Below are 26,211 nucleotides of genomic sequence, written 5' to 3'. Positions count from 1 at the left end.
GGTAAAAATGAGAAGAGTAGTAAAGAGGGGAAGGGGTGAATAATAGAATTATATATGTGAATTAGATAATGAGATAGAAAGCTATCAGTTAGTAAAATCATGTAGTGAGAACTGAACTTATTAGAGTTGAACTGAATTTTATTAGAGCTGAACTGAATAGAAGTGAAATGAATATTTTATAAGAGAAGGAAATTAGGAGCTGACTGAATTGAACTGAACCGAACTTATTAGAGCTGAGCTAAACTTATTAGAGCTGAACTGAACTGAAAATAATCGTATGAGAATAGGCCCTAAATGTTGAGCTCTGTGCAATTTGGCATATGGATGTTAATGGAGAAGGACAGACAGATGTTAGCTTTTCCTCATCCTCCTTCTCGTCTAACATTATAATCCCCTTTCTCGCGACGGATCCCTGCATCCCAAATACTACATAATGTAGATTACAATTTTTAAAAAATTGTCTCGTCGTTAATGTTACACATTTGTATTTAATTTATTTATTGTACAAGTCTATTACAAAATATTATATTTACTATTTTATTTTACTTTTTCTTAATAAAATATAAAATGATATTTTAATTTATACTTCCTCCGTTTCTTTTTAGTTGACACGTTTCTTTAGTCACGTTTGTCAATGCACAAATTCAATCGTTAATATCTTTAATTACTGATAAGCAAAATTTATAAAAAGTTGATATTTTGAAAATATACATTGTGACGAATCTAACAAGATCTCACTTGACTATATTTTTTCATATATAAATCATAAAACTTGGTTAAAGGAAGGCGGGTGAATAGTGGTAAAGTCAAAACGTGTCAACTAATATAAAACGGAGGTACTATGAATGTGGATATGGGGCAAGTCGAAAGTGGACGGGTGGATATGAGTGGGGCAAGTACAACCTAAAATTCCCATAGACCCATCACCCATGACATGTATGATTTATATCCCCACCCCCTGCCCACCACGGCATCACCTACCAATTTGGAACCCATCCTCACCCCATTGATATCCCAAATTGGACACCTAACGCTTCCTCTTTGACGATCTTAATTACAATCAAAATCACTTCTTCGTCAAATTCATCATAATACAAACGCTATTTTTAATTGATACTTGTACATAGTGTTTTCGTCTTTAAAAACATCCCATTACCTTAATTATCTAACCCAAATGACTCACAAACAACCCCACATGACATGACAATTACCATCAACCTATTCAAATCCATCCCCAATGATTCCTCCATTGACCTAAAATTAACCCAATCTATTCAACCCTAATCAACTCAATTTACCCTTTTTTTTTTTTTTCTCTTCACCTTTAGCAGTTTAGCCACCGTCAAAAAAAGTGGAATACAGCAAGCAAAAAATCGCGTACTACTCTAAAAAACATAAATATAATCCTCCAAAATAAGGTCACGTGCAAAAAGCAAAGTAAACACCTCAACAAATCTCTCTCCTACTATAAATATAAAAGTCTTGCCATTTCACCTTCCTTCTTTTTTCTCTCTCCTCTAATATAGAAGAACTGTAGTAACCCAGAAATATCCCTTTTTCACATTTGTCCAGCTTACGTTTTCGGATCGTCTTCTTTCTCTCTCCTCCCAAAAACCTACCAACATTCTTCTCTGCTTCACTCCTTCAATCCAACTTTTGCCGGAAGATCGAACCTTCTTTCTCTCTCCTCTTTCGATTTCTATGGCGGATAGAGGATCTATTCCTCCTGGAATTCGTCTTGGTGTGAACTCATTTTTTATCATTCTTTTTTTTTTTTGATTTTTTTGGGGTTTTTTCGTGTTTTTTTTTTTTTTTAGTTTAATTTGAGGTTTATTGTAGCTGGTAATTTTCATGTGTTTAATTGATGAATTTATTTGATTTTTTTTTAATAATGTTTTTTCAGTTGATTGTTGTGAATTTTTGGTGATGAATTTGATTTTGTGGTTGTTGTGATGATTTATGAGTTCATTCTTCATTGTGTTATCTTGCATGTTGTTTTTTAGGTTCAATGATTGTGTGATTGACGGTGTTCAATGATTATCTTGTTGACGGTGCTCTAATTTTGACTGAGTCGCTTGAAATTAAAATTGGTTTTTATTGTGATTTTGTTCATTCGGTGAATTTCTTGATATTGTTTTGAATAATTTTGCTTTAGTTGAGACGTGAATTAGTGAGTTTTAATTAAGCTAATCAATCCAATTTTGTAGGGTTTTGCTATGATTTTTTTTTTTTTTTTTTTAAATTTTTATTTTATGTTTGTTTTTAGGTGTAATCTTGGGCTTTAAAATGAATGAATTTGGTATTTTTTTAGGATTAAATCTTTAAGCTTGCTGTCTTGCTACTGACTGTTAACTCATAATTTGCAGACATTCAACAATTACAGTTAGAAGCTCAACATAGATGGTTGCGACCAGCTGAAATCTGTGAAATTCTCAGGAATTATCAAAAATTTCAAATATCTTCAGAACCTCCAACCCGGCCCTCGAGTAAGATTTGTGTAACCTTTGCTTACTGCTTGTTGCATATTGACATTTTAACTAATACTCCATATATGTTAGTTAAGGTACACAGGCATTTTGTATCAGTTACATTTGTGCAGTTACGTATAGCGCAAGATGGTCTTACTGTAGGTTTCGAGTTATGTATCTTGATTTTGTCCAAAAAAATATTAACAAGACAAATATTTTTGGCATAGAATTCTTATATTGGTGCCGAAAAAAGGGCCCTTTGTTTAGTACTTAGTATGAATGCAGCATGTTCTTGTTGACCCAAGTAAAATTCCAATTCAAAGCGGATCTAGAACTTGAGGTTTTGGGGTGTGCATGAATGGGGCATCAATCAGGAAAGAGGAATAGTATCCCTGAGGATATTTCTGTCGGCTCCTGTTGTACTTTACAAGTTAACTGATCCCCTCACACATGACCAAAAGAAAAAGGAAATTAAATGTAGAATGATTTGATCAGTGTTTCTCTAGGCACTGGCCGAGTGTTCCACACTTCCACCCATTGCCAACTTTTACTTCATATATTTTTTATACCGCTATTTACAACTATTAACATTTTGTTAATTACTTCTATATATTTTATTTTCTTTCACATTTATCTTAATTTGTTTGTGGTGTTTGTGGGTGGGTGGGGGGCATTTCAGTTTGTTTATCGGATTTTCAATTTGAAAATTTCTCTCTCAGAGTCTCAGTTACAGCATGTTTTATGCTGTTGGAGAGAATTCTGTGAGCTATGAAATCCATTTGGGTGGTGGGTAGGGTGTTTGACTGGTGACTGGGATCAGGGGGGGGGGGGGGAACTACAGGGGGTTCAGTGTGTAATTCAGGATGAATTGAATTGCACGCTGCATGAAATGCTATTGATGTTTATACGAGGGAGTTAAGTGGGGAGACAAGAGTGTAATTCAGGAATAATTAAATTACATTCTGCGTGAATTTCTATTGATTTTCATGCCTCCTTGGTCCACAAGGTTTCATATTTTCCGTGTAATATACACTTATCATTCTAGGGAACTCACTACACGACACATGTAAACACACTGACAGACATTAGTGTTTAGGATCAGGATTGGATAGAAGAGTGTTTATGTTGAACAACAGGGTTTGAGGAGGAAAAAATGCAGCAGAAGATGAGTGGAGAAGGGTCCTAATTAAGGTGGTTGTAACTTGTTAGATCAGCATTGTTGTCTTAAGCAGCCATATAAAAAGGCTATATCCAGTTAGTGCTCCAAACACCATGCCTTTTTGTATTACAGAGACCTGTTCATTATTGTTTAGTCATTCTCAAATTTGATCTATTTATCAGGAGAAATTGAATAATCTGTTTCTCAATTTTTTGCCACTTTACTTCTGTTTACCCTCCTTTTTTTTTTTTAAGATAATACTTTGTACTCAGGAATCCTCTTAACAAAGTTGAATTCTATTATGAACTGATAACCAAACATGAGGGTTATAATTCTTGGTGTGCGCATTTTTTTTTTTCCTTAGGCGGCTCTCTCTTTCTTTTTGATCGAAAGATTTTGAGATACTTTAGAAAGGATGGCCATAACTGGCGGAAGAAAAAGGATGGAAAGACGGTGAAGGAAGCTCATGAGAAGCTAAAGGTAGGGTGGACAATAAATAATTTTTTTCATTTTTTTTCTCACGTATTGTATGTTCCTGGGGTCATTTAACTGTATTAAGTAACACAAAACACTTTTTCCAGTGAGAAGGGAAAAAAAGAGCTATGAAAGAAAATAAGAAGAAGAGAGTAGTCAAAATTCAGATTATGGCTTAGAGGCTTTACCTTTATAATCCAACCTCAATCTAAAGTGTTCTTTTACGGTGAATTTGCAACGTTAGAGAACATTTTTTTATTAACATTGGCTTATTGGCACAACTAGTCTCCATGCTCCTTCAAACAAAAATTTTAAAAAAAACCCTAGCCTCCATGTTAAACGTGAAGGGAAATTTTGTTTTGGGATAGGAGTTACAATTTTACAAATATTAGGAATATGTATTAGATATGTTTCTACTACATCTCATGCTTGAAGCACTCATAGGTTGGAAGTGTTGATGTGCTGCATTGCTACTATGCCCATGGTGAAGATAATGAATGTTTTCAGAGGCGCAGCTATTGGTTGCTTGAAGAGTATGTATTATCAATTAAAATTACTTTTTTCACAGCATTTTTTTTTCTTTTTCTATGATTTTGCTGTAATACTGTGAAGTATAGTGCATTTAAGTTTGGGAAAACTTTGTCTTTCTTACTATTCCTCGTGAATGTTGCAGGGAGTACATGCATATTGTTTTTGTGCATTACTTGGAGGTTAAGGTATGTTTATTTCAGATTTACTGTTTGCTAATTTAATAGAACGAAGGAAGTAATTATTTAGCTTTTCTTATGAGATGCTATTTGGCTCTCGTATCTATTGTAAAGTTTCCGCCTAAACCAATTTGCAGTGTTTTTCTTGTGTACATGCTGTAATTTTTTTTCCCCTTGTAAGAAGAGGCAACACACTCAAAGAAGTGAAAGTACTTTTCCTTTTTTTTTCCCCCTACTTGAGTCCATCTTGGCATTGATAGTTTTGTTCACTTGATTGTATCAGGTTAGCCTAATTAATTTGTTTTAGGATTTAATGGATCGTGATCACCCTCTATAGCCTTGTCATTATCTATTTTTATGCTCATGTAGGATGCTTTGGATGTTTGACTTCCTCTGCTAGATATAGGACTATTAGAGAGAAGTTAAGGAGCTGTGTATTTGTTAAATTCAAGTCAAAGAGCTTTTACAGATTATAGAAAAATTATAGTATTGGTGGATTGACCTCCATGTATATTTGTAAAAATAATTTTTTTAATTTTTATTTATTTATTTTTTAATTTATAAATTGTTGTTTATAAATAAAGCAAATAGTCCTAGTGGTGTGTTGAAAAGACAAAAAGTTAAAATGTTGCATCTATTGTGAAACGGAGGTAGTATATATTTTTCTTCCAAGAAAAGGTTTTGGGAAATTCGTAACATCTCTTTGAAGATAATATTCATGGACATTCTCTTTGCCCCTTCCTTTTTTGTCGGTATATTTCTCTAAACTACAACATTTGGAATTTTCATTTTAAAATAGATGTAGTCTTTTTCTACTAATGAATTGGGATGTTTATCGTTCTTGGAAATATTTTAAGGTAATGATATTCCAGAATGTAGATGAATATATCCTATATCTATCTATCACTCTGCTGTTTGAGTGAAAATTGTGAATTGAGCAATAATATGGACATACTTATTTGAAATTTATTGTTTGTTTCTAGTCATATTTTCCAATCATTTTCTTCTATTTTTACTCATTAAAACAGGGTAACAGGAGCAGCATTAGAGAGACAGAATCAGTGATTTCCGGTTCCCAGATTAGCAACTCTGTGTCTAGTAGTGTTTCAAACAGTTATAATGAAGCTTTTACTGGAAATACTGGATCCCCAAGTGCAGTTAGTTCTTTGACCTCTTCTTATGAAGAAATTGAATCTGGTAGTTCTCTTTCCCTTGCTTGTGATCACTCTAGCTCTAAAGACTTACCGCAGTTGGAGCTTGGTTTCATTTTTATTCTTTATTTTATTTTCTATTTTATTTTAATTTATAATATGTCATTCTTGGGTTATGTTGGAACAGAGGATAATCACCAAGCAATGTCAAAGTACCCATCACCTGTTAACTTCCAAAACATAGAAGACACTTTTGAAAATAACAAGCCGGGCTCCCTTATGAACTCCAACTTTATTCCTACATACCCTGGTATGTTTCAGCATTTGATGTGTTTACTTGGGTAGCTGCATTGTTGATTTCTCTTAAAGCTGTTGACCTTCATTTCCCTGTATTGTTACCAGACGACTATAAAGGGAGCCAACTTCCTGGTCCTGGATTGGATTACACTTCTCTTGCTCAACGAGGAGCTGGAAATAATGATTATAATCAACTAAAAACACTTGACTTGGGGAGCTGGGAAGAAGTTTTTCAGCAGTGTACTAGAGGTCCGGAAAATTTACCACCTAATCCGTTACTTTCTGGTGCTCCGCTTGTTGGAAGCACTGATGGTTACAATGAGAGTTTCAGCCAGCTTCTGGATGCTGGCTTTGGTGTCAATGGTGCGCCAGGAGCTTCTTTAGCGCCATACTTGCAGGTAATCTTATACTTAGTAACCTTTGTTGCATAGAAATGGGAATGGAAAGTGAGGAAGCTCTATTTTCACGCAACAAAATTCTTCAACGATTATATAACTCAAACAATTACCTCAACTCTTTTTTTCGAAATGATTAATGTTATTGTTTGAATAATTCAGAACATTATCGGGATCCCTACAATTCTGAATAACTATTGGTAATTATAATGTTGGATTTATTTATAATTGAATCGAAATTTTTTTGGTACCCATTTATGCGTGGGCATTCAGTTCACAGGACTTTTATTGCTTAGTTCTCATTTCTTAGTAGACTTGTATATTTCTGGAGAATATATATATATGCGTCCTAATATGCACATCTTTCCTGTTTGTCAGAGTAACAACCCATTAGAACTTTCTTTCACTGAATATCAAGACAATACAAACATTACTGCTACTGCTAAGCAGCCATTGCTGGGATCTATTAGGGCAGAGGAGGGCCTGCAAAAAGTTGATAGTTTCAATAAATGGATGACCAAGGAATTAGCTGAAGTAGATGACTTGGATTTGAAGTCGACTTCAAATCTGTCATGGCAAAATATTGAAACTGCTGCTTCTGTTGATGATCCTTCAATACAACTAGAGGACTACTCAATGAGTCCCTCAATTGGCCAAGATCAGCTCTTTGACATTCAAGACTTCTCACCAAGTTGTGCTTCAACAGACAGTGAAACAAAGGTGTTTTTTTTTTTTTTTAAATCAACATTTGAGACTTGCATGATTCACATTATAAAGATTTTAAATGGCATGCTTAAGATAGAACCACAGCTATTTATCTGTCATTAACTTTTTGTTTGCATCAAATGATAGGTTGTGATCACTGGAAAATTTATGGTCAGTCCCTCGGAGGTGTTCAAGTATAATTGGTCTTGCATGTTTGGTGAAGTGGAGGTGCCTGCTGAAGTTCTCGGCAATGGTGTTCTCTGTTGTTATGCACCACTGCATAGTGTTGGACGAGTCCCTTTCTATGTATCATGTTCTAACAGGTTTGCTTGTAGTCAAGTGCGAGAATTTGAATATGTTGTTGAGGGTAAAAAAGACAAAAACATGGTTAGCAGTATGACAGAAAATCAGCTTTGGCTCCGACTTCAGAAGCTACTATCTATAAGTTCTCCCGGGAATTTTGATTCTACTTCTGAAAGTATTAGAAAGAAAGAGCCAATTTTTAGAAAAATATTACTATTAATGGAAGATGAACTTGTCTTGGGGGTTGAACAACATTTGAAGGAAAAAGTGGTCTCTTGGCTGTTTGACAAGGTTAGTAGTGAAGATGGAAAAGGACCAAATACACTTGATGAAGAGGGGCAAGGGTTGTTGCATCTTGCTGCAGCACTTGGTTTCGATTGGATTATCCCCCCTACTTTAGCTGCTGGTGTTAGTTTGAATTTCCGGGACATAAATGGATGGACGGCTCTCCACTGGGCTGCATGTTACGGAAGGTAAAGCTTTTAATATGCTGAAATATGTTATATAAGCTCCTTTTCTCTTTAATAGTTTCATCCGTGGTAAGTTTCTTCAATTAACCTGATAGTGACTGCGCGGCCTTATATTGTCTTATATTATGTTGTTCCATTGTCTATGTTGCTACTCTAGAGAGAAGACTGTTGCTTTTCTAGTTGCACTGGAAGCTGGATCGGGATTAGTAACAGATCCTTCACCAGAATTTCCTTTGGGTAGGACTGCTGCGGACTTGGCTTCAGCTAAAGGATACAAAGGAATATCTGGTTTCCTTGCAGAACATTCCTTGACTGATCACCTTGAGGCCCTTACAATGACCGATCGAAAGAAGGATAGTCCAGTTGAAAACTCTATGAACAATGCTGTACAAACAATGAGAGAGAAGATGGCTACTCCTGGTGATGAAGGTGATGGGTCAGATTTGTCATTAAAGGATTCCTTGGCTGCTGTTCGTAATGCCACTCAAGCTGCTGGTCGTATTCATCAAGTTTTCAGGATGCAGTCATTCCAAAGGAAGCATATCAGTAAGGGTGCTGGTGACGATGAGTCTTTGTTGACTGATGAACAGTTTCTCTCACTTGTATCATCCAAAATTAAGAGGCCTGGGCATCCTGATGAGAAAGCCCATTCAGCTGCAACACACATACAGAAAAAATTTCGTGGTTGGAAAAAGAGGAAAGAATTTTTGACTATTCGCGAAAGAGTTGTTAGAATCCAGGTATTTGAACCTATTGTTTTCTCTTTTGTTCTAGAGCATTTCTGTTCATTATTTTTTTTAAAGATCGTCATTGTCAACATTTTGGGTGTGATTTGTAATGATGTGGAGTTTAACTTAGTAACCCATTGATGCATGCATTTTGATGTGATATTCAGCTCCGAGACGTTATTTGATTGCAACTCCAGTATTCTGATCTACAGTTTACTATCCTTGTGAAATGTAAAATGATGAATTTCCTTTTCAAATAAAACAAAGTGATGGAGGTAGTATCTAATATTGTGCTTTATTTAAGGCCCATGTGAGAGGTCACCAGGCGAGGAAACGATACAAACCAGTTGTCTGGTCTGTGGGAATACTAGAGAAAGCGATTCTGCGGTGGAGACGAAAAGGGACTGGATTGCGCGGGTTTCGTTCTGATGCCCTTAATAAAGCAGCATCCAGCACAGATGCTCCACCAGTTGTACAGAAGCCGCCTTCTGAAGAAGATGATTATGATTATCTGAAAGAAGGAAGGAAACAAACTGAAGAACGGTTGCAAAAAGCCCTTGTCCGGGTGAAGTCTATGGTTCAATATCCTGATGCAAGAGCACAGTATCGAAGGCTTCTGACTGCTGTAGAAGGTTTTCAAAAGAATCAGGTATTCATAATGTTTATATGGATGATCTTGTGGTTCTTGATTGCCAAAGCATAATTGAGTCAACGTCATGTACTTGGGTGTGCATATATCTGTTACAAGACCTAGCAAGTAGTTGTATTTCGCTGTACCTGCTCTAGTTTTGTGTTTTGTTGCTGCCTAGTGCCTAACCTGCCTCCCCCCCCCCCACCCCCCCCACCCCCCCCCAAAAAAAAAAAAAAAAAAAAAAAAAAAAAAAAAAAAAGTGGTGTTGGCAGATAGAGCCTTTAGAGATGTGTGGCCCATTATATTGGGATGGTTGGAATACAACTTTCATTATTGCGTCTATGCTGTTGAGTGAGTAACAGGGGGAGGACGATGGAGAATGTTATGTGCAAGCGTAACCTTTAGAAAGTCTGGCTGGTGTCTTTCACTTGTGTCTTTCTTATAAAATCCTTTCACAAGGTGAAATTTGAAGATGCTAAAATTATTTAAGACAGCCTGGGCCATATGTGATTTATCATACCTTTTCTGCCACAGTGTCTTGGAAGATGAAGGTTCAAATTGCATAGAGCGCTTAGTTGTTTTTGTTGTAGATGCTACTTGACTATTGTAGTTTGTGAATTGCTAGGTGTCTTGTGTCATTGAATCACCCCTTATCTCTTCATAAACGCTTTAGCTGTAATCTCTTTACCTGACATTGTTTTTTCGCTTCCTTGCAGAGTCAGGTACAAGACAGCACCCTAAACAGCACAGATATTGCACCAGCTGAAGGTGAAGATGACATGATTGATGTCGAAAGCTTACTAGATGATGACAACTTCATGGCTATAGCATTTGAGTGATTTGATTTTCTATTTTCATTCTAATTTGTGCAATTTGTACATAAAGTGAATTGTCTGCACCATCATGATTGGACGGAAGTTAATATTCTCTTGTAAATACTTATATATAGCATTAATTAGGAAGGAGATCCTTTAGAAGACTGATGCGTAGGCATGGTTAAGTTTGACAAAACAGGTTAGATTTAGAAACCCGTCTGAGATTGTTGGATATGTGCGTATGATTCTGTAGCTAATGGTTCTTTAAAATCTACTCTATGCGTGCATGCCAATCTAAGAAGTTTTAGTACTTATATGGAAAAAAAAATGATTTGACATGTTATATCTGTTGTCTGTTTGACTGAGCTTATCAATTTAATGTTTGCAGGGAAAAAAAAAATTCAATCGGGAATGGGTATTATTGTTATAAATGTTTCTAAAAGCCTAATTAGAGGAATTCTTTTGGTTAATCCTACATACTATAAATCTATATACATGGTATACGCTAATTCAGGCTCTTACCGCCACGAAGCTTCTTTCTAACGAGTTATAAGGTAACTAAACGTGTACTGAGTTTAACTTCGATAAAATGTAATATTCTCTTGTCTTGTACTTGTTCTATGAAAGAATGATTTATGTTCATCAACAATTTTTATTACTTGTAACAAAGAAATTTTTTTTTGTCTCACAAATAATGCCCCTCTGTTGCAAATAAAAAATAGATATAGTATTAGAAATGCTTTTAGAAGTAAAAGCTTGGACATGTTTTTGAATTTGGACTTCTATGTATCCTTATCATAGGTTCAGCTCCAAAAAAAATTAGCCATGTTCCATAAAAAAAAAAAAATAAAAAAAAAAACAACATTAATCTCCTCAAATATGGTGATAAAAATAACATTAATAATAGGCAACAGCAATATAATAAGATTAGTAACAGTAATGATAGAAATAATAGTAAAACATTAAAGAATTATTTATGGTTTTCTTCTACAAAAAATCCAATAATGTATTAAGATTATTCCAGGACCAACTGCATTTTCAATTGCAAACAGATAGCAAAAAAAATTGGACTTGAAAGGATTAATAAGCTAATGAATATTGATATAGCCCAGCTGGTCAAAAGGCAGAGCAAGTCCAAAGATCATGAGCTGAAGTGTATAATCCGATTTGCAATTATCGGCAGCTCATGCGTTAGTTAACGTCTTTCTCCAAACTGTCATTTACAATCAATTTATTGTCGTTCCCTTAGGAAACCAGAGAGAATGTATAAGAAAAAACGATAATTCATCCTCTGTACAATAGAACATTCTGAGGTTTTGGAGCTCATTTTCACACATTACACATGACAGGAGTAGAGACAAGAAGTCGGAAATCAAAAATTTTGGTTAACTTGTTTCACTCGTAAGCCTTTCATAGAACAAGATATATCCGTGCTCTGAGTTGCTAGAATACTCTTGAGCTGATCCAAAGAAAGTCTGAACGGCAGACTCATCAATTATATCAACATTCTCATCATCGAAAAATAACCAATGGTTGTGGCTTTTCACAAGGCTGACATAGTGACCATGGTTTGGCCCAGTCCCCACATGTACAACCACAGCAAATAAGGAGTACTCTGAGTCTGCGTCCTCCATTGTGTTGGTTAATTTGAGCTCCAATGGAAACACAACACGATAAGAGAGCTTCTTGTACCTACCAAGATTCTCAATGTATTTGAAGCGCTTCAGGTGAATCACGAGAATGTGAGGTGGCTTTTTAATCTTCATTCTCTTCTGAGCTTCTTGCAGACTGTAAAACGAAGTAGCTCCTTATTAAGTGATGTAATTAAGGAGGCAAACACTTTGGTTCTTGATGTTCTAAACTTCAACGAAAGCATAATAAATTAATAATAATGCAAGAATAGGCTTTTCACTAAATGAAGACAATCAGGACTTGTAAAAATAAAAGGAATGTCTTAGAAAAGGAATGTCTGAGAAATGGTCCATACTTTGAAATGCTTTCAATTTCTTTGTACAAAGGCATGGACAGCAGACAAAGGTAGAATTGCTGAAAACAACACAAAATTAAGAGTAGATGAAACATACCTACAGCATTTGTCACAGAAAAATTTATCCTCAGCGTTAAGAGTTTCGGTGGAGCTGAAGTTCTTAAGGCAACTAGTAATGGAGCTGTTCTGTTCTATATCAAGGCTTAGATCAAAGAATGTCTCATCTCTAGCTGTGACAGTCTCACACCTCAGGCATTTCGTTTCATTTGTCAATATACCCTGCAATTGTGTCTCACAATCAGTAACCATGAAATATTTTACAGGTATTATAGTGTGCATACGTATTGCCTGCAATAGTGCAATATATTGCTGCAGTAAAAAAATCAACATCTAGGAGCATGACAATCAAATTTGCAGCAACTCTAAATTCCCAGGGACATTGTACGACTTCACCAAAAGACGTAAGAAACCACTACCATTCAATTTAAGTCTTGTTGAGGCGGGGACTGAGGATGTCAAGGTACAAAATTGTGCATAAAAACCTATAGCCTAAACACTTTACAGAGATGTTTCCAAAAGATGGCAGGAATCTTTTTACTTAAAGGAACAAGCATTTGTTCCCCCGAACCAAAAAAGCAATGTAGCAATGCAACGGGTCTTCTGTCGTAAGGGACAGCTAGCCACCAGTGATACCCCCAAATCCCAAGTTCGATAATCATGTATATGCACCAAGCATTTCATGACGTAAAAGGTTTATCCACAACCTTGGGGCTTCTTTTCAACAACAATTTTTCAGAGACCCGTTTTAGAAAGTAATTCATTTTTTCCATAATCTGTATTTGATTTTCACCATGATTAGGGATTTCTGTGCTCACATCCAGACTTCAGAATTCTTAGGGTGATTCTGGCACAAATCTAAGCGGACTCTAATCTGATTCCATGGTAAAGATCCCCAAGCGGAAACTTAAATGAATTAATGAAGCTCGACTACAAAGGAAAAGGAGAAAAACTCAGCAAAGAACTTGAGTAGTTACACAAAGACTGACCTGAAAATTTTTATGAACCCAGGTAACAAGAGGTTCCTTCTGTACACCATTGGCTAGGCCATTTCTTGGTCCATTTGCAACCTTTTCAGACGATGAATTTTCGGAGCTATCCTTTGTAGCAGAAGATTCTTTCTCCAGTATATCCACAAGTTCATTTAACAAAAAGTTCAGAAATTCATGAGCATCCTGTATAAGAACAAAACCATTTAAGTATGTAAGTGTGATGAATTTCAATAATGACAAAATATTTTCTTCAAACAAGGGGTCGGTCCACTATTCATTTAGAGAATTTTGAATGTTACCCAACTCTTCTAGAGAAACAAAAGGATAGATAAGGGACCTCATCCTTTCATGTGAAAAGAGCATAGGCCATATAAAACAAATCACACAAACCTTTCAATGATTACTACTTAATACTAACACAAGAGAATCAAGCCAAAAGAGGCTTTTACAGTAAAGATTAGAGTTACAGCTGATTATACGTGCAAAACAATTGTGATGCAAAGCAACATACCTGGTGCATGTAACCACGGAAAAGTTCATTTTCTTTCCTTACTCTCTGTACAAAGCGTTTGGGAGCAATTACACCTGTTTTCTTCTTCTGGGAGCTTATCTGCATAAATAAACCAAAAAAAATGATGAAACACCATCTGACATAATTCCTTTTTCAAATCAATTAGATCATTTGATCATCCAATAAAAATTATCATTCAGAGGGATTACAATATAAACTACAATTTTTTATCATAAGACTAAAAAAATGCAAATATCACACCATCTTGCTTCAAAAAGATAACAACAGAAATGAGTAAGAAATCTCCATCGAAATTCAATGCATCTCAAAGTTTGAACAACACCCTTTGCACTGATATCAAGAAAGTAGCCATGCATTTCAGCAAAATAAGCCTTAAATGTGACAAATAGACATATTCACTGACAGGATTGGCAAAGCGAGTGGTCTTGTGGAAACTGCAAGTTAAGCATTACTAAAGGGTGTATCCCCGTCCAGAGCTCAGCATTATATTTCTAACAACCATATACATTTCCATCCAATCTCTAGAGATGGGTATAGGGTTTATTCAATTGAGTAAATGACTACCAAAGTCCAAACATATCCAAATCGCTTTCATACATACCACAATTTGACTGTTCCAACTCCAGCTTCCCCTTACAAACTCAGTGACTTCTTCAAAATTCCCAAGTAAAATTTCAAGCAATATACATAAGAACTTTTTTTTTTTTTAAAGCATGCCATAGCTCCTACATGCTCAACTCTCCATCACAAAACTCTCAGCCAGCTCCCCTCCTTGAGCTCCATCACAAAACTTTAAAATAATTGAATTTATAAATCAACAATCAGCCTGCAATATAGCTTGTCCAAGTAGTTACAAGATACAGAATGGAATATTTTAAAATCAAAATCCTGCTTGAGTAAGGAAGCATCATGGAAAGCAGGATTCCAATTCTTTTAATATATATGAAAGCATCTGAATTTATTTTGTCTAAATTTACTAGAACTTATTCTGTTAGAAATATGAACTTATGTTATGTGACCTTACCTGAAATTATCCAAACTTAATTTAACTCATGGTGTCATAAAATAAGTCAAAATGGTTGAGGAGAACACTGCTCAAATGTAAATGTTGTACAAGAATTTTTCTTCACAATATTACTTTTATCTCAACAGCTCGCAAAGCGTTAAAGTGATGTAAAGAAAAAGAAAGCATTCAAAATCATTAATTTCAAAAAAGCAACAGAAACAAATAATTACGGTATCAATCATTAAAGAAAACTGAAGGAAAAAGATAGACGGAAAATAAAACTGCAGTAGACATTCCAACATTAAAAATCATGCACATGTACAATAACCACTTAAGCAGTGTACTGTGAGAATTATCAAGTGCAGTACCTGTGTGAATAAATCTGCCAAACATGTGAGCAAATTTTCCTCTGGATCAACAGGGTTTTTGTTCTTCTCATAGTACTCCAGTAATTTCTCACGAAATGGAACACAGAAATAGAGAGCCTGGTACAGGAGAGAGAGAGAATTAAATCAAGACTTAATTACAACTGTGTAATATTGTTGGCACATAGAAGAAAGTTATCTTTTGGTAAATATTTTACTCTGTTTTCTTCAGTTTAAAAATGGTATACCTTCTACATCATCAATGTGTTTTAATCAGCGGACTGCACGAGACCCCTAACATTGCCCAAACTAAAGAAAATCCATAAGCAAGAAAAAACCAAAAAGAAGGTTTCTAGTTACAAGTCTTTGAACTGAAGATATTTGCGGGTTTTATTAATATGTTAGGAAATATATGACACTAATATCACATAAGTTGTCGTAAATTATAAGCTTTAATACATGGAACCAGATCGAGGAAGAAAGAGAGATCTGAATCTCAAACATCAAATAGATCATCAACGAAAACTGTCAAATACACATGAGTCATGACTGAAGCTATCTCTATAATAAGCTCTGCTACGCTCCACAATATACAATTCCATAAGCACCTAATTTATAAACTTCACAACCAAGCATTAACATCCATCAAATCCATATTCACATACCCATTGGAAAAGCTCCATTGTTGGTTTGCCTTTCCTTCTTAGAGGAACCCTTTCACTTCCACAGAGCTAACAGCTAACCAGTGTAAAGGTAAACAACACCTCAAAGCAGTAAGGGAATGCTGGACATGTTTCAATCTACTAAATAGCTGAGAAATAGATTTATATGAACCACATGCATACCCACTTTCCAATTTTGACAAGGTTTTCTATAAATATGACAGAAAGTGAAGTAGCAATTTGCAGGTCTTTCTGAAATACCATTTGTAACAGTCTTAAAATCTTGGACAATTCGGGCCTTAGGGATAAGGTATGTACATAACAACCTCCTCAGACCATCTTCCTATGTGATATTGGGATCCTAATTGATATGTTGTAGTTGAGGTTGTACGTGAGGTTAAAAATGTAGCAAGTCCAATGCACAGAAGTTACCAGCTACACCTCAATTCAAAGAGACATTTTCCTCCATCACAAAGAGCGCAATTTCAACGAGTTATGTTTATAAATATACGTATCCAGCTATACAAGAATAATACCTTCAACTACATCCATTAGATCCCTAGGAGGCTCTCAGATTCTGATACCATAATGACCAAACTTGCAAGATTATCCCCTCAAATCATTTAAAACCACCTCTCAAACAAAAAAGTATTTTTACATATATCTCCACTACAGAGCAATGCACATACAGCACATTGGGCAATGCAGCCAGTAAGACTAATCTTTTACTCCAAAAGCCTTGGAAATTGAAGTTTCAATTGCCGAAAAAACATGCATGATAAATCGTCATGGTCCCAGCGCCCTAAGAAGTAAGAACATGTAGTCCATTTTGACCTCTCTAGAAAAAGTTTGTCCCACATCTACAGTTTCACATATCACAACTGAGATAAAAAGAAACCTTATTCAGCCTCCACAACAGTCCTCTTCCCAAATCTCTCCTAAAATATGTGTTCAAAAAATAACAAAAAAGACCCTAAAGGATACACCATGCAAGTGATATGTCCCTCCTTCATATCAGCTCCCTTAATATAAATAGTTCACCAGCTCCCTATCCAAACTCCAAAGTTAATTGAATTTCAACATATCAAATTTACACGCGAATGTAATCGGTAAACCCAGATTGATACCAGAATCTAGAATACCAATACTTGGTTCACATTAGCCACAAATCAGCCAATCATTCAACCAATATCGGATTCCGAAGCGCATATTCGTGTCTATCTAACAAAACCCGGTCCACCCTTTCTATCAACCTCAAGGAGGAATCCCCACCCCCCAACTCCCCAGAGTCCCCATCCCTCTACACTTCCTAATCTACTTTCACCAATTCAAATATCTAATCAATTACAACAATTATAGCTGAAAATCAAGCTCAGAGCATTCTAACATGCAACTTACCCAAAGATTAAACTAAAAACAAAATCAAACTATAAAAAGTGAACATTTATATCTCCCATTAATTACAAATAATCAAGATCAGCTCACTTATACATCATCAAATCAAGTAAATTGCAACAGCAACAAACAATCCTCACAATACAATAACAAAATTCAACAACAACCAAAAAAAAAAAAGTTCAATTAAATTCACCCAGATAAATTGAGACAAAAATCCATATAAAATGAAGAACAAAAACCCTAATTTTGAAGAAAAAAAAAACCTGCAAAACGCTGTTGCAGTAGCAAGTGTTGCCGAAATTCTCAAGGCCAAAATATCTTTCACCTTCAGGGAAATGATCACCGAGGGCTTTCTCCAATTTGGAACCAGCTGCCCCCATTATCGATTTTCGTTCCCTCCAAATTTTCTCCTTTAATATTCCTCGAATTTTCTCCAATTTTTTTCTGCTTCAATTACAAATTATCTTTTTTATTTTCAGATAAAAATCAAACGAAATTGAAGTATGAATCAAATGATAATATCATCAGATTGTGAGAAAATTGATGAAAAAAAGGCCATGAAAAATGAAGAAAGGAAGGAAGCAGCACAGTGGAAATTTTGGAGGAGAGAGAAAATAGTGAGAAGAAGATGAAGATGATGATGATGTAAATAGGAGTAAAAATAATTGTAATAATTAAAATAATTTGGAAAATGAGAAAAATAAAATAAAAATGAAGAAGTAGAAGAAGAAGAAGAAGAGAGGCAAGAAACACCTTTCTTTTTGGGGTCAGAATAAACTCGGTGATTCTCTTTCCTCTTTACCTCGTTGACTGGGTTTCTAACCCAAACTCCCTTTTTATTTTCTTTTTATGGATTTTGGATAATTTTGTTTTAATTTGTCTTATCATTTTTTTTTCTCTTTTAACGATAATGATATCTATCTACGAAGAATAGTATTCCCTCCGTTTCTAAATGTTTTTTACGTTTCCAATTAGGGTGTTCCTTTTTATTCTTTATACTAAGTATATAACCTATTTTGGTCATAAATTTTTGATAAAATTACTCTTGTTTTACAATTTTTTTACTCAAAAGTCCTTACTTTTCCATGTGCTATTGTACTTTTTTTTGTTTTTTTTTACTATTTTAATAGTTTTACCAATTAGTGGTTCGTGGAGGCGGATGTACCATGTGCATGGTGCATCCGTTCAAATAAATAAAAGAAAAAAAAAGCAGAAAGAACATTGTATAGAGATATAAAGAACATTTAGCAATATGAAAAGAACATTAAGTTAAGGTAAAAATAACATGTTATAAAATTGTAAAAATTAAAAAAATGAACATAACACTATCTTATAAAGAACATCATCTTCAACCTTTGTCACATTACAAATTCTTAAATGGACCTGGTTCACATTAATTTATTGTAGACCACTAACATTTGAGAAACTATGTTTGTTTTATTACTTTAAAAAAAAGTCACTATAATTGAGAAAAAGGTCTTTATGTTGAAATAAAAGTCATTTTGGTAATATATAGACTATAAGAGGTTATTTTTTTAACGAAATATTTTATATACTGGTTAATATGAATAATAAAGGTCAATATGTTAACATTAGGGTCATAACGTTGTATTTTAAGTTCACAATAATATTAAACGTTATATTAGTTTTAAAAAGTTACTATGTTAAAATTAAGGTTACTATGTCAAAACTAAGGGTCACTATGTTCAATATAATATTAGTTGCGTGTGTATAAATATCGGGTCCACAATAACATTATTGTGGACCAGGTCCACGCAAGTCTTTCTGTTGTCACATTATTCTCAGATTCAATATCTATATCCAGATTCAATAAATTTTAAAAAGGAAAATAAACAATGAATTTTATGATGCTATATTCATATCTAAAAAAAGTAACACAATTAAAGAAAAATAAATACAAAATTTCATTCAAAATTACTTTTGATATTTGATTAACAAATCCACATATTCACTTTCAATCCATTAAAAATCACTCCATTAACAAAACAATGATTAAAAACACCACGAAACTCGATCTAAATGCTCAGCCATCATCTTCTATTAGAAGAATTTCTTTTTCTCTATAAATTTTCTGTTTCTCTCTCTAAAATTTTTATCCCTCTCTCTAAAAAATTCAAACATACAAGTGAAATTAAATGTGAGGAAATATACAAATTTCTAAATTGAGAATGGGAAATAATTACCAAAACTCTTCAATTATGAAACAAATAATTCATTTAAAGATTGAAAAGCTAGATGTTCTTTAAAAAAAAACTATTATTATTATTATTATTTTTTTTTTTTTTTGTTGAATAAAAATGATATTCATTACATTATATTATCAAGCTCTTTATTAATATTAGGATGTTCTTTAAATATATACAAAGAACATAAAGTTGGATGTTTTTTAACAAAATAGTTATATGTTCTTTACAAAACAACTATATGTTCATTACAAAACAACCATATGTCATGTTCTTTATAAAATAACTATATGTTCTTTATAAAACAATTATATGTTCTTTAACGAACAACTATATGTTCATTCCACCTTTTTAAAGAAAAACCGGATGCACGGAGTATGGTGCATCCGCCTCCATGATAAAAATTTCATAGTTTTTCAACACTTATTACTGAGTATTACTTTCTCTCTCCGCTCTCCTCTAATTTCTTCACCCACATGCTCAACGTTGTATTTTTCAATAAAATTGTATTTTTCAATCATTGAAATATTCCAATAAACCTCAACTTTACACAATTTTTTAATAACCGCGCATAATTCCGAACGTAAAAAACATTAGGGAACGGAGGGAGTAATAAGGAGTAATTATTTATCTGCGATAAATTAACCAAGTAAAGTTTAAGCGTCACCATCTAATGTTTCGAAGTGGAAGTTTGTTAACTTTTCAATTTATTCTCCAATGTTAACTTGCGTATGATGATTGTTTAATTAAGGGTCTGTTCTCTTACATTGAAATTCAGTTCAGTTCAGTTCAACTCAATTCAGTCCAGTTCAGTTCAACTCATCTCCTAATTTCCTTCTCTTATAAAATATTCATTTCAGTTCAGCTCAGTTCAGTTCAGTTTAGTTCAGCTCAATTCAGTTCAGTTCAGTTCAGTTCAGCTGAGTTCAGTCAATGAGAACAGGCCCTATGTTGATTTAGATAAGTTTTTCTCTTTACCAAGTAATAAATTGAACATTTGTAGGAAAGAAAGTATAAAGGAGATTTACTATACCTATGGCATATTTTTATTATTGGGTATACTTGGTGTCTTGGTGACATTGGTTTTTCTTATTTTGTATTCATAATACTTGAGGTTTAAAAATAAAAATATTAGTGATTGAATTGAGTCAATTCATTGTACATTGCCATGAATTTGCTACGTTGCACTAGTCCACAAATAGCTTTTCGATGAAAAATTAAAGTTAAAATATTGAATCGATTTGGCATCTTGGACAATTTCTTTTAGACTTTTTATATTATAAAAAAATACACACATGAAAAATTTGACGTTGTATTTTCCACTTATAATCCAAATAACAAAGCTACATAGGAAAAAATGTCTTATACATTAATATACTGCAAATAAAAATTAAAAACTAACTCAATTTAGGCAAAATTGTACATGACATGTTGGAAACCATGTATGTATAATTGAAGTCTTCAAACTTGCGTTTGCAAAATGGACAAAATCCACAAGGGACCAATTGTGATCAATGGCTCATATGTCACATATTAGAAATTCTTCCCTTCATATTAAAATTATACTTGTCTTCACTTAAAAGTCAAATCATAAATCATGTCACATATTCATATTTGTTTTAAAATATTATTAATACTAAGATTGGATATTGTCTTTTTTCTTGATACTAGGTTAATTCCCGTGCCATGCACGGTCATAATTAAATTTTACACTAAATAAATATGGTGTTAATTCAACAATAATTTATCCAAAAAAATTATTTGTAACAAAATAACTTAATTTAAATGTAAAGATTATTGAATTGGATTGTATAAAAAAAATATAATAATAGAACTTAGAAGATTTAACGTTTGTATAAGAAATTAAATTATTAGCTTAGGTAATTAGGTTAGTACCCATATACGAACTCATATACATTTGTCCTTAAATTTTTGACACACTTTGATCGGCATAATATGAAAATTTATTTGAGTTCATTTTACTTTAGGATAATTTGTATTCCGTAATCAACTTTTTAAATATATTTTAGTTTGCGGATAATTAGAACAATTAGATTTAATTTTTCAATATATGTTATGTACGAAGTACGTATACTATAACAAAATTATATTGTTCTTATAAATGTTATGTATAGTTTTAAGATTAATACTCCGTAAAAAGTATGCTACCAAAATGATTTTTCTTTAAAATTGATATTGATAATATTATAATAATCTTGGAAAACAATATATTCCAATAACTTATTTTTTTTAAAGCTATGTTAGTATTTTTGTAATTAAAAGTTTCCTAGTATATATAGAATATATGTAAAAAATTTAATTGAGTAATATTGGATTAAATATGTTGTCAAAATAGAAATGACTATTATTATAGGTTATAAAATATATAAATGTCATTAAAATATGGCAAAAAAGTTAAAAAGGAAAGGAAAAAAAAGGCGGGAAAATTTTTAACAAGGAAATGACAAGTGTCATTCCTAGTTTCGCCTTTAGTATAAGTTATTGATTGATTACAAAATCAATTGGATATTTTGTTCCTTGACATGTTAAATGTAAATGTAAGAGACATAAGGCAAAACATATAATAGTGAATCAATAAAAATAATTTTTAAATGATAAAGTTATGGAGTACAAATTTTATTAAAAGAACAAATATAATAGTGAATCAATAAAAATAATTTTAATCAAGAATAATACTTGATAATTTAAGTTCATTAAATATAAAGGAAAAGAACAAAACCTTACACCTTTAATTGTCTTTGTATAGAAAATAGGGAGTACTTACAAAAAATAAATAAGTGATTATGCCCTAGAATCTTATTACTTTTTCTAATTTTATGTTTATTGAGGAAAAATTAATGACTCAACATGATAAATAATTGCATTATATCACCAATAAAAACCCTTAAAAGCATAGGAATGATATTGATATTTAATTTACTCTTCACATCATTATGATTATTTCTATAATGAATTAGAATAAGAAAAAAGTATTTATTAATACACATTTATTAATACTATAAACTATAATTGAGTTCGAGGTTCAAGTATACATTCTAAGTCTTTATATAAAGTTGCTATTCAAAAAATAATAATAATAATAAAAAAGTTATGTATTAAAAAAATACTTTTGAAACATGAAAGATTAATGCTATGTTGTAATAGTGGTTACGTTCTTAATTCTCATTTCAAAGGTACGGTTATACAAATTTTTAGATGTGGCTGACAATATCATATAAGGTTTTTTTTTTTTTTTTTTTAGTGTAATAGGGGTAATTTGGTTAATGGTTATTAGTGTTATCAGATTAGGGGTTAATTAGTCAATATTATAGGGGATACTTAGTTAGTGTTATAAGAGTTACATTATTTTATGTGTGACCATCCACACACAAGATAGGCTGCAAAAGGTTAAGTGTTTGACGATTGACATTAACAACATTTTCTACAAAACTACAATGTGCATCATAGATGATTTTCGCCTCCTAAGGTGTTGCTCTCATTAAGATATTGGAAGCCCTTACGATAGTTTTTGTAACTTGTTGTGAGTTTCATTATTCAAGCGTTCAACATTCTTATGAGTGGCATAGAATTTTTTTTTTTTTTTTTTTACAAAAAAAACTTATTTTTTCAGATCTAATTTGAAATTAAGATGTCGGTGGGGCGGGCCAAGTACTAGGGCGGGGATGCGGATAACAATCATACCTGCCATGGTTGAGGGGGAAGGGGTAGATTTTACGTTGCACCCTCTCCATCCCCGCCCCACTTCGTATCCGCCTCAAGTCACATCTATTTATTTTTAAAAACAAAATTATATACTATTATACTATTTTATGAAAAAAAATTAGAGAAATTTGTAAAAAATGACCTTTTAAATCATCAACTTTTTGAAAAGGGACCTTTTAAGTGAAAATTTGTGGAAAATGACCTTTTAAGTTGTATTTTGTTTGAATGGAGTACTTGGGTGAGCTTGCATGGTGGTCAACACCGGAGTTTCGAGGTTGACTATCACGTATTAGTCATATGACTTATTTTCGAAAAATAAAATTGTGTATATAATAATTTGTAATACACTAATATTATAATTAAAAAAAGGGTGTGATATTAACAATCATTTTTTTTTTTAATTATGTTGGATTCTGAATTTGGGGGGTGGGGATTAGGCGGGTCTTAGGTGGGAATGGATATCCAAGTGGGGGTGGGGCGGGGATGAGGATGAATTTTAGACCCGTCACGGGTAGAGCTGTCAATTTGGGTAAATGGGTCGGGTTTTGGTCGGGTCAATTCAGATTAATTCCATAACCTATACGGGTCGGGTTTGGGTTGGGTCATGCTTGAGTCAGGTCACGTCGATCGGGTCATACTTCTTATCGGGTTTAGGTCAGGTTACATTCGGTTCGGGTGAACAATGGGTCGGATTTAATTCGGGTTTCCACGATTTAAAACGGGTTAGGGTAATTCTCGGGTTCGAGTCGAGTTCAGTTCAAGTCAATAATTTACGGGTTAGAATCAGGTCGGGTCATTCTCGGGTTTGATTCAGGTTTGGTTCAAGTCAATAATTTGCGGGTTATAATCAAGTCAAGTCATTTTCTAGTCGGGTCATTCTCGAGTTCAAGTTGGGTTCGGTTCAAGTCAATAATTTGCGGGTTACAATCAGGTTAGGTCATTTCCAAGTCAGGTCATTCTCGGAGTCAAGTCAGGTTATGTTCAAGTCAATAATTTGCAGGTTACAATCAGGTCGGGTCATTTCCAAGTCAGTTCATATTCGGGTTCAATTAACTATAAATTGATAATTATCATTTTTATCAAACTAATTATTTCCTTTGACTATAATATATATGGCAATATACTAGGGAACTATATATAGTTTATCATTTAGGAAGATAATTTTTACTTTGACCATACAACAAATATATACTATATTTAACTCTTATATTTGAGGATGATTCTCCTTTCTTTTGCTGGCCTGGATTGACTTGGTCTCCCTAGATAAAATGCTTTGATCAACAATAATAAGGTGGTCTAAATTACATTTAAGGTGATTTGAAATCAGGGAACAATTTGGGTTGAATTTAGGTCGGGACAATAACAAGTCGTGTTGATTTCGAGTCGGGTTACTAACAGATCGGGTTGAATTTTTGGGTCGGGTTAGTAAAGGTCTGGTAAAATTCGGGTTGGGTCACTAACAGATCGGGTTGAATTTTTGGGCCGGGTTAGTAATAGGTCTGGTAAAATTCGGGTCGGGTCAATAACAAGTCTAGTTGAATTTGGGTCAGGCCAATAACAAGTCGAGTTGATTTCGGGTCGGGTTTGTAACAGGTCAGGTTAAATTTGGGTCGGGTTGAATTCAGGTCAAGTTAGTAACAAGTCGGGTTAAATTCGGATTTTGACGGGCTAAAACGGGTTTGGTACAATTTCGGTTCAACTCGGGTTCAGTGCAAGTTAATTAAATTGGCCGTTGTAAACCAGTAAATTAGTGCAAGTTGTAAACCAGTAAATTGGCCGTTTAAAAGCAAATTGAATGTTTCCACACACCCCAATTGGACTCCCGGAGGATATTAGGGACCATGGTAAACATTTCGGCAATTTTTATTTTCGGGCGAAAAAAAGTAAAAGAATTCCAAAATTGAAGGCTAATATCCACAGAAATTTTGGAGGTTTCAGGGACCGGTATCGAAAAGTCTTGAAATTCTATGGAATAAATCTCGGGGTCATATAAATCCGTTTGAAACCATATATAATCATTATTTGTTGTCATAAATGTTCGTGGTAGGCTTGAATAAATGAAATCGGTGCAAGTTTTAAACTGGTAAATTGGTCGTTTAAAGACAAATTGGATGATTCCACCCAACCAATTAGACTCCCGGAGGATATTAGGGACCATGGTAAACATTTCGGCAATTTTTATTTTCGGGCGAAAAAAAATCAAAAAATTTCATAATTGAAGACTAATATCCACGCTTTTTGAGAAATTTTGCAGGTTTCGGGACAAATGTAGAAAAGTTTTAATATTTTAGGGGATAAATCTCGGGGTCATATAATATCGTTTGGAACCATATATGATCATTATATGTTGTCATAAATGTTCGTAGTAGGCTTGAGTTAATGAAACCGTGCAAGTTGTAAAGCGGTAATTAAATTGGTCGTTTAAAGGCAAATTTGATGGTTCCACCAACCCAATTGGACCCCCGGAAGTTACTAGGGACCATGGTAAACATTTCGGCAATTTTTATTTCCGGGCGGAAAAAAGTCAAAAAATTCCAAAAATGAAGACTAATATCCACGTTTTTTAATTTGAGAAATTTTGGAGGTTTAGGGCTCGGGGTCGAAAAGTCTTGAAATTTTAGGGGATACATCTTGGGGTCATATATTGCTGTTTGGAACCATATATGATTATTATTTGTTGTCATAGATGTTCATGGTAGGCTTGAGTTAATGAAATCGATGTAAGTTATAAACCGGTAAACAAAGGCAAATTGGATGGTTCCACCATCCCGATTGGATTCCCGAAGGATACTAGGGACCATTATAAACATTTCGGTAATTATTATTTTCGAGTGAAAAAAAGTATAAAATTTCCAAAACTAAAGGCTAATATTCACGCTTTTTGAGAAATTTTGGAGGTGTCGGGGCCCGATATCGAAAAGTTTTAAGATTTTAGGGAATATATCATGGGGTCATATAATGTAGTTTGGAACCATAGATCAC

At 33.7% G+C, this 26,211-nt stretch overlaps 2 protein-coding genes across 2 annotated transcripts; one reads left to right on the top strand and one right to left on the bottom strand.

Annotated features, from left to right (window-relative positions):
* Positions 1-1,521: 1,521 nt before the first annotated feature.
* On the top strand, positions 1,522-10,646 carry LOC145559034 (calmodulin-binding transcription activator 2-like). The gene is made up of 13 exons (XM_081620437.1): positions 1,522-1,741; positions 2,367-2,486; positions 3,992-4,107; positions 4,546-4,634; positions 4,775-4,817; positions 5,837-6,005; positions 6,147-6,269; positions 6,362-6,654; positions 7,030-7,371; positions 7,504-8,132; positions 8,287-8,869; positions 9,162-9,506; positions 10,205-10,646. Exons 1-13 carry the CDS (start codon positions 1,702-1,704, stop codon positions 10,325-10,327), a joined length of 3,015 nt encoding a protein of 1,004 aa, XP_081476563.1. The 5' UTR covers positions 1,522-1,701; the 3' UTR covers positions 10,328-10,646.
* Positions 10,647-11,240: 594 nt separating this feature from the next.
* LOC145559035 (ubiquitin carboxyl-terminal hydrolase 4-like) lies at positions 11,241-17,979 on the bottom strand. Its single transcript, XM_081620438.1, has 6 exons — positions 17,566-17,979; positions 15,246-15,362; positions 13,851-13,949; positions 13,337-13,522; positions 12,388-12,569; positions 11,241-12,091 (listed from the first exon to the last, which is right to left on the bottom strand). Exons 1-6 carry the CDS (start codon positions 17,680-17,682, stop codon positions 11,689-11,691), a joined length of 1,104 nt encoding a protein of 367 aa, XP_081476564.1. The 5' UTR covers positions 17,683-17,979; the 3' UTR covers positions 11,241-11,688.
* Positions 17,980-26,211: the final 8,232 nt, after the last annotated feature.

The sequence above is a fragment of the Chenopodium album genome, chromosome 9 (genome assembly GCF_948465745.1).
Source record: "Chenopodium album chromosome 9, dcCheAlbu1.1, whole genome shotgun sequence".
Taxonomy (NCBI): domain Eukaryota; kingdom Viridiplantae; phylum Streptophyta; class Magnoliopsida; order Caryophyllales; family Amaranthaceae; genus Chenopodium; species Chenopodium album.
The sequence above is the reverse complement of the archived record's forward strand: the minus strand, read 5'-3'. Positions and strand labels throughout refer to the sequence as shown.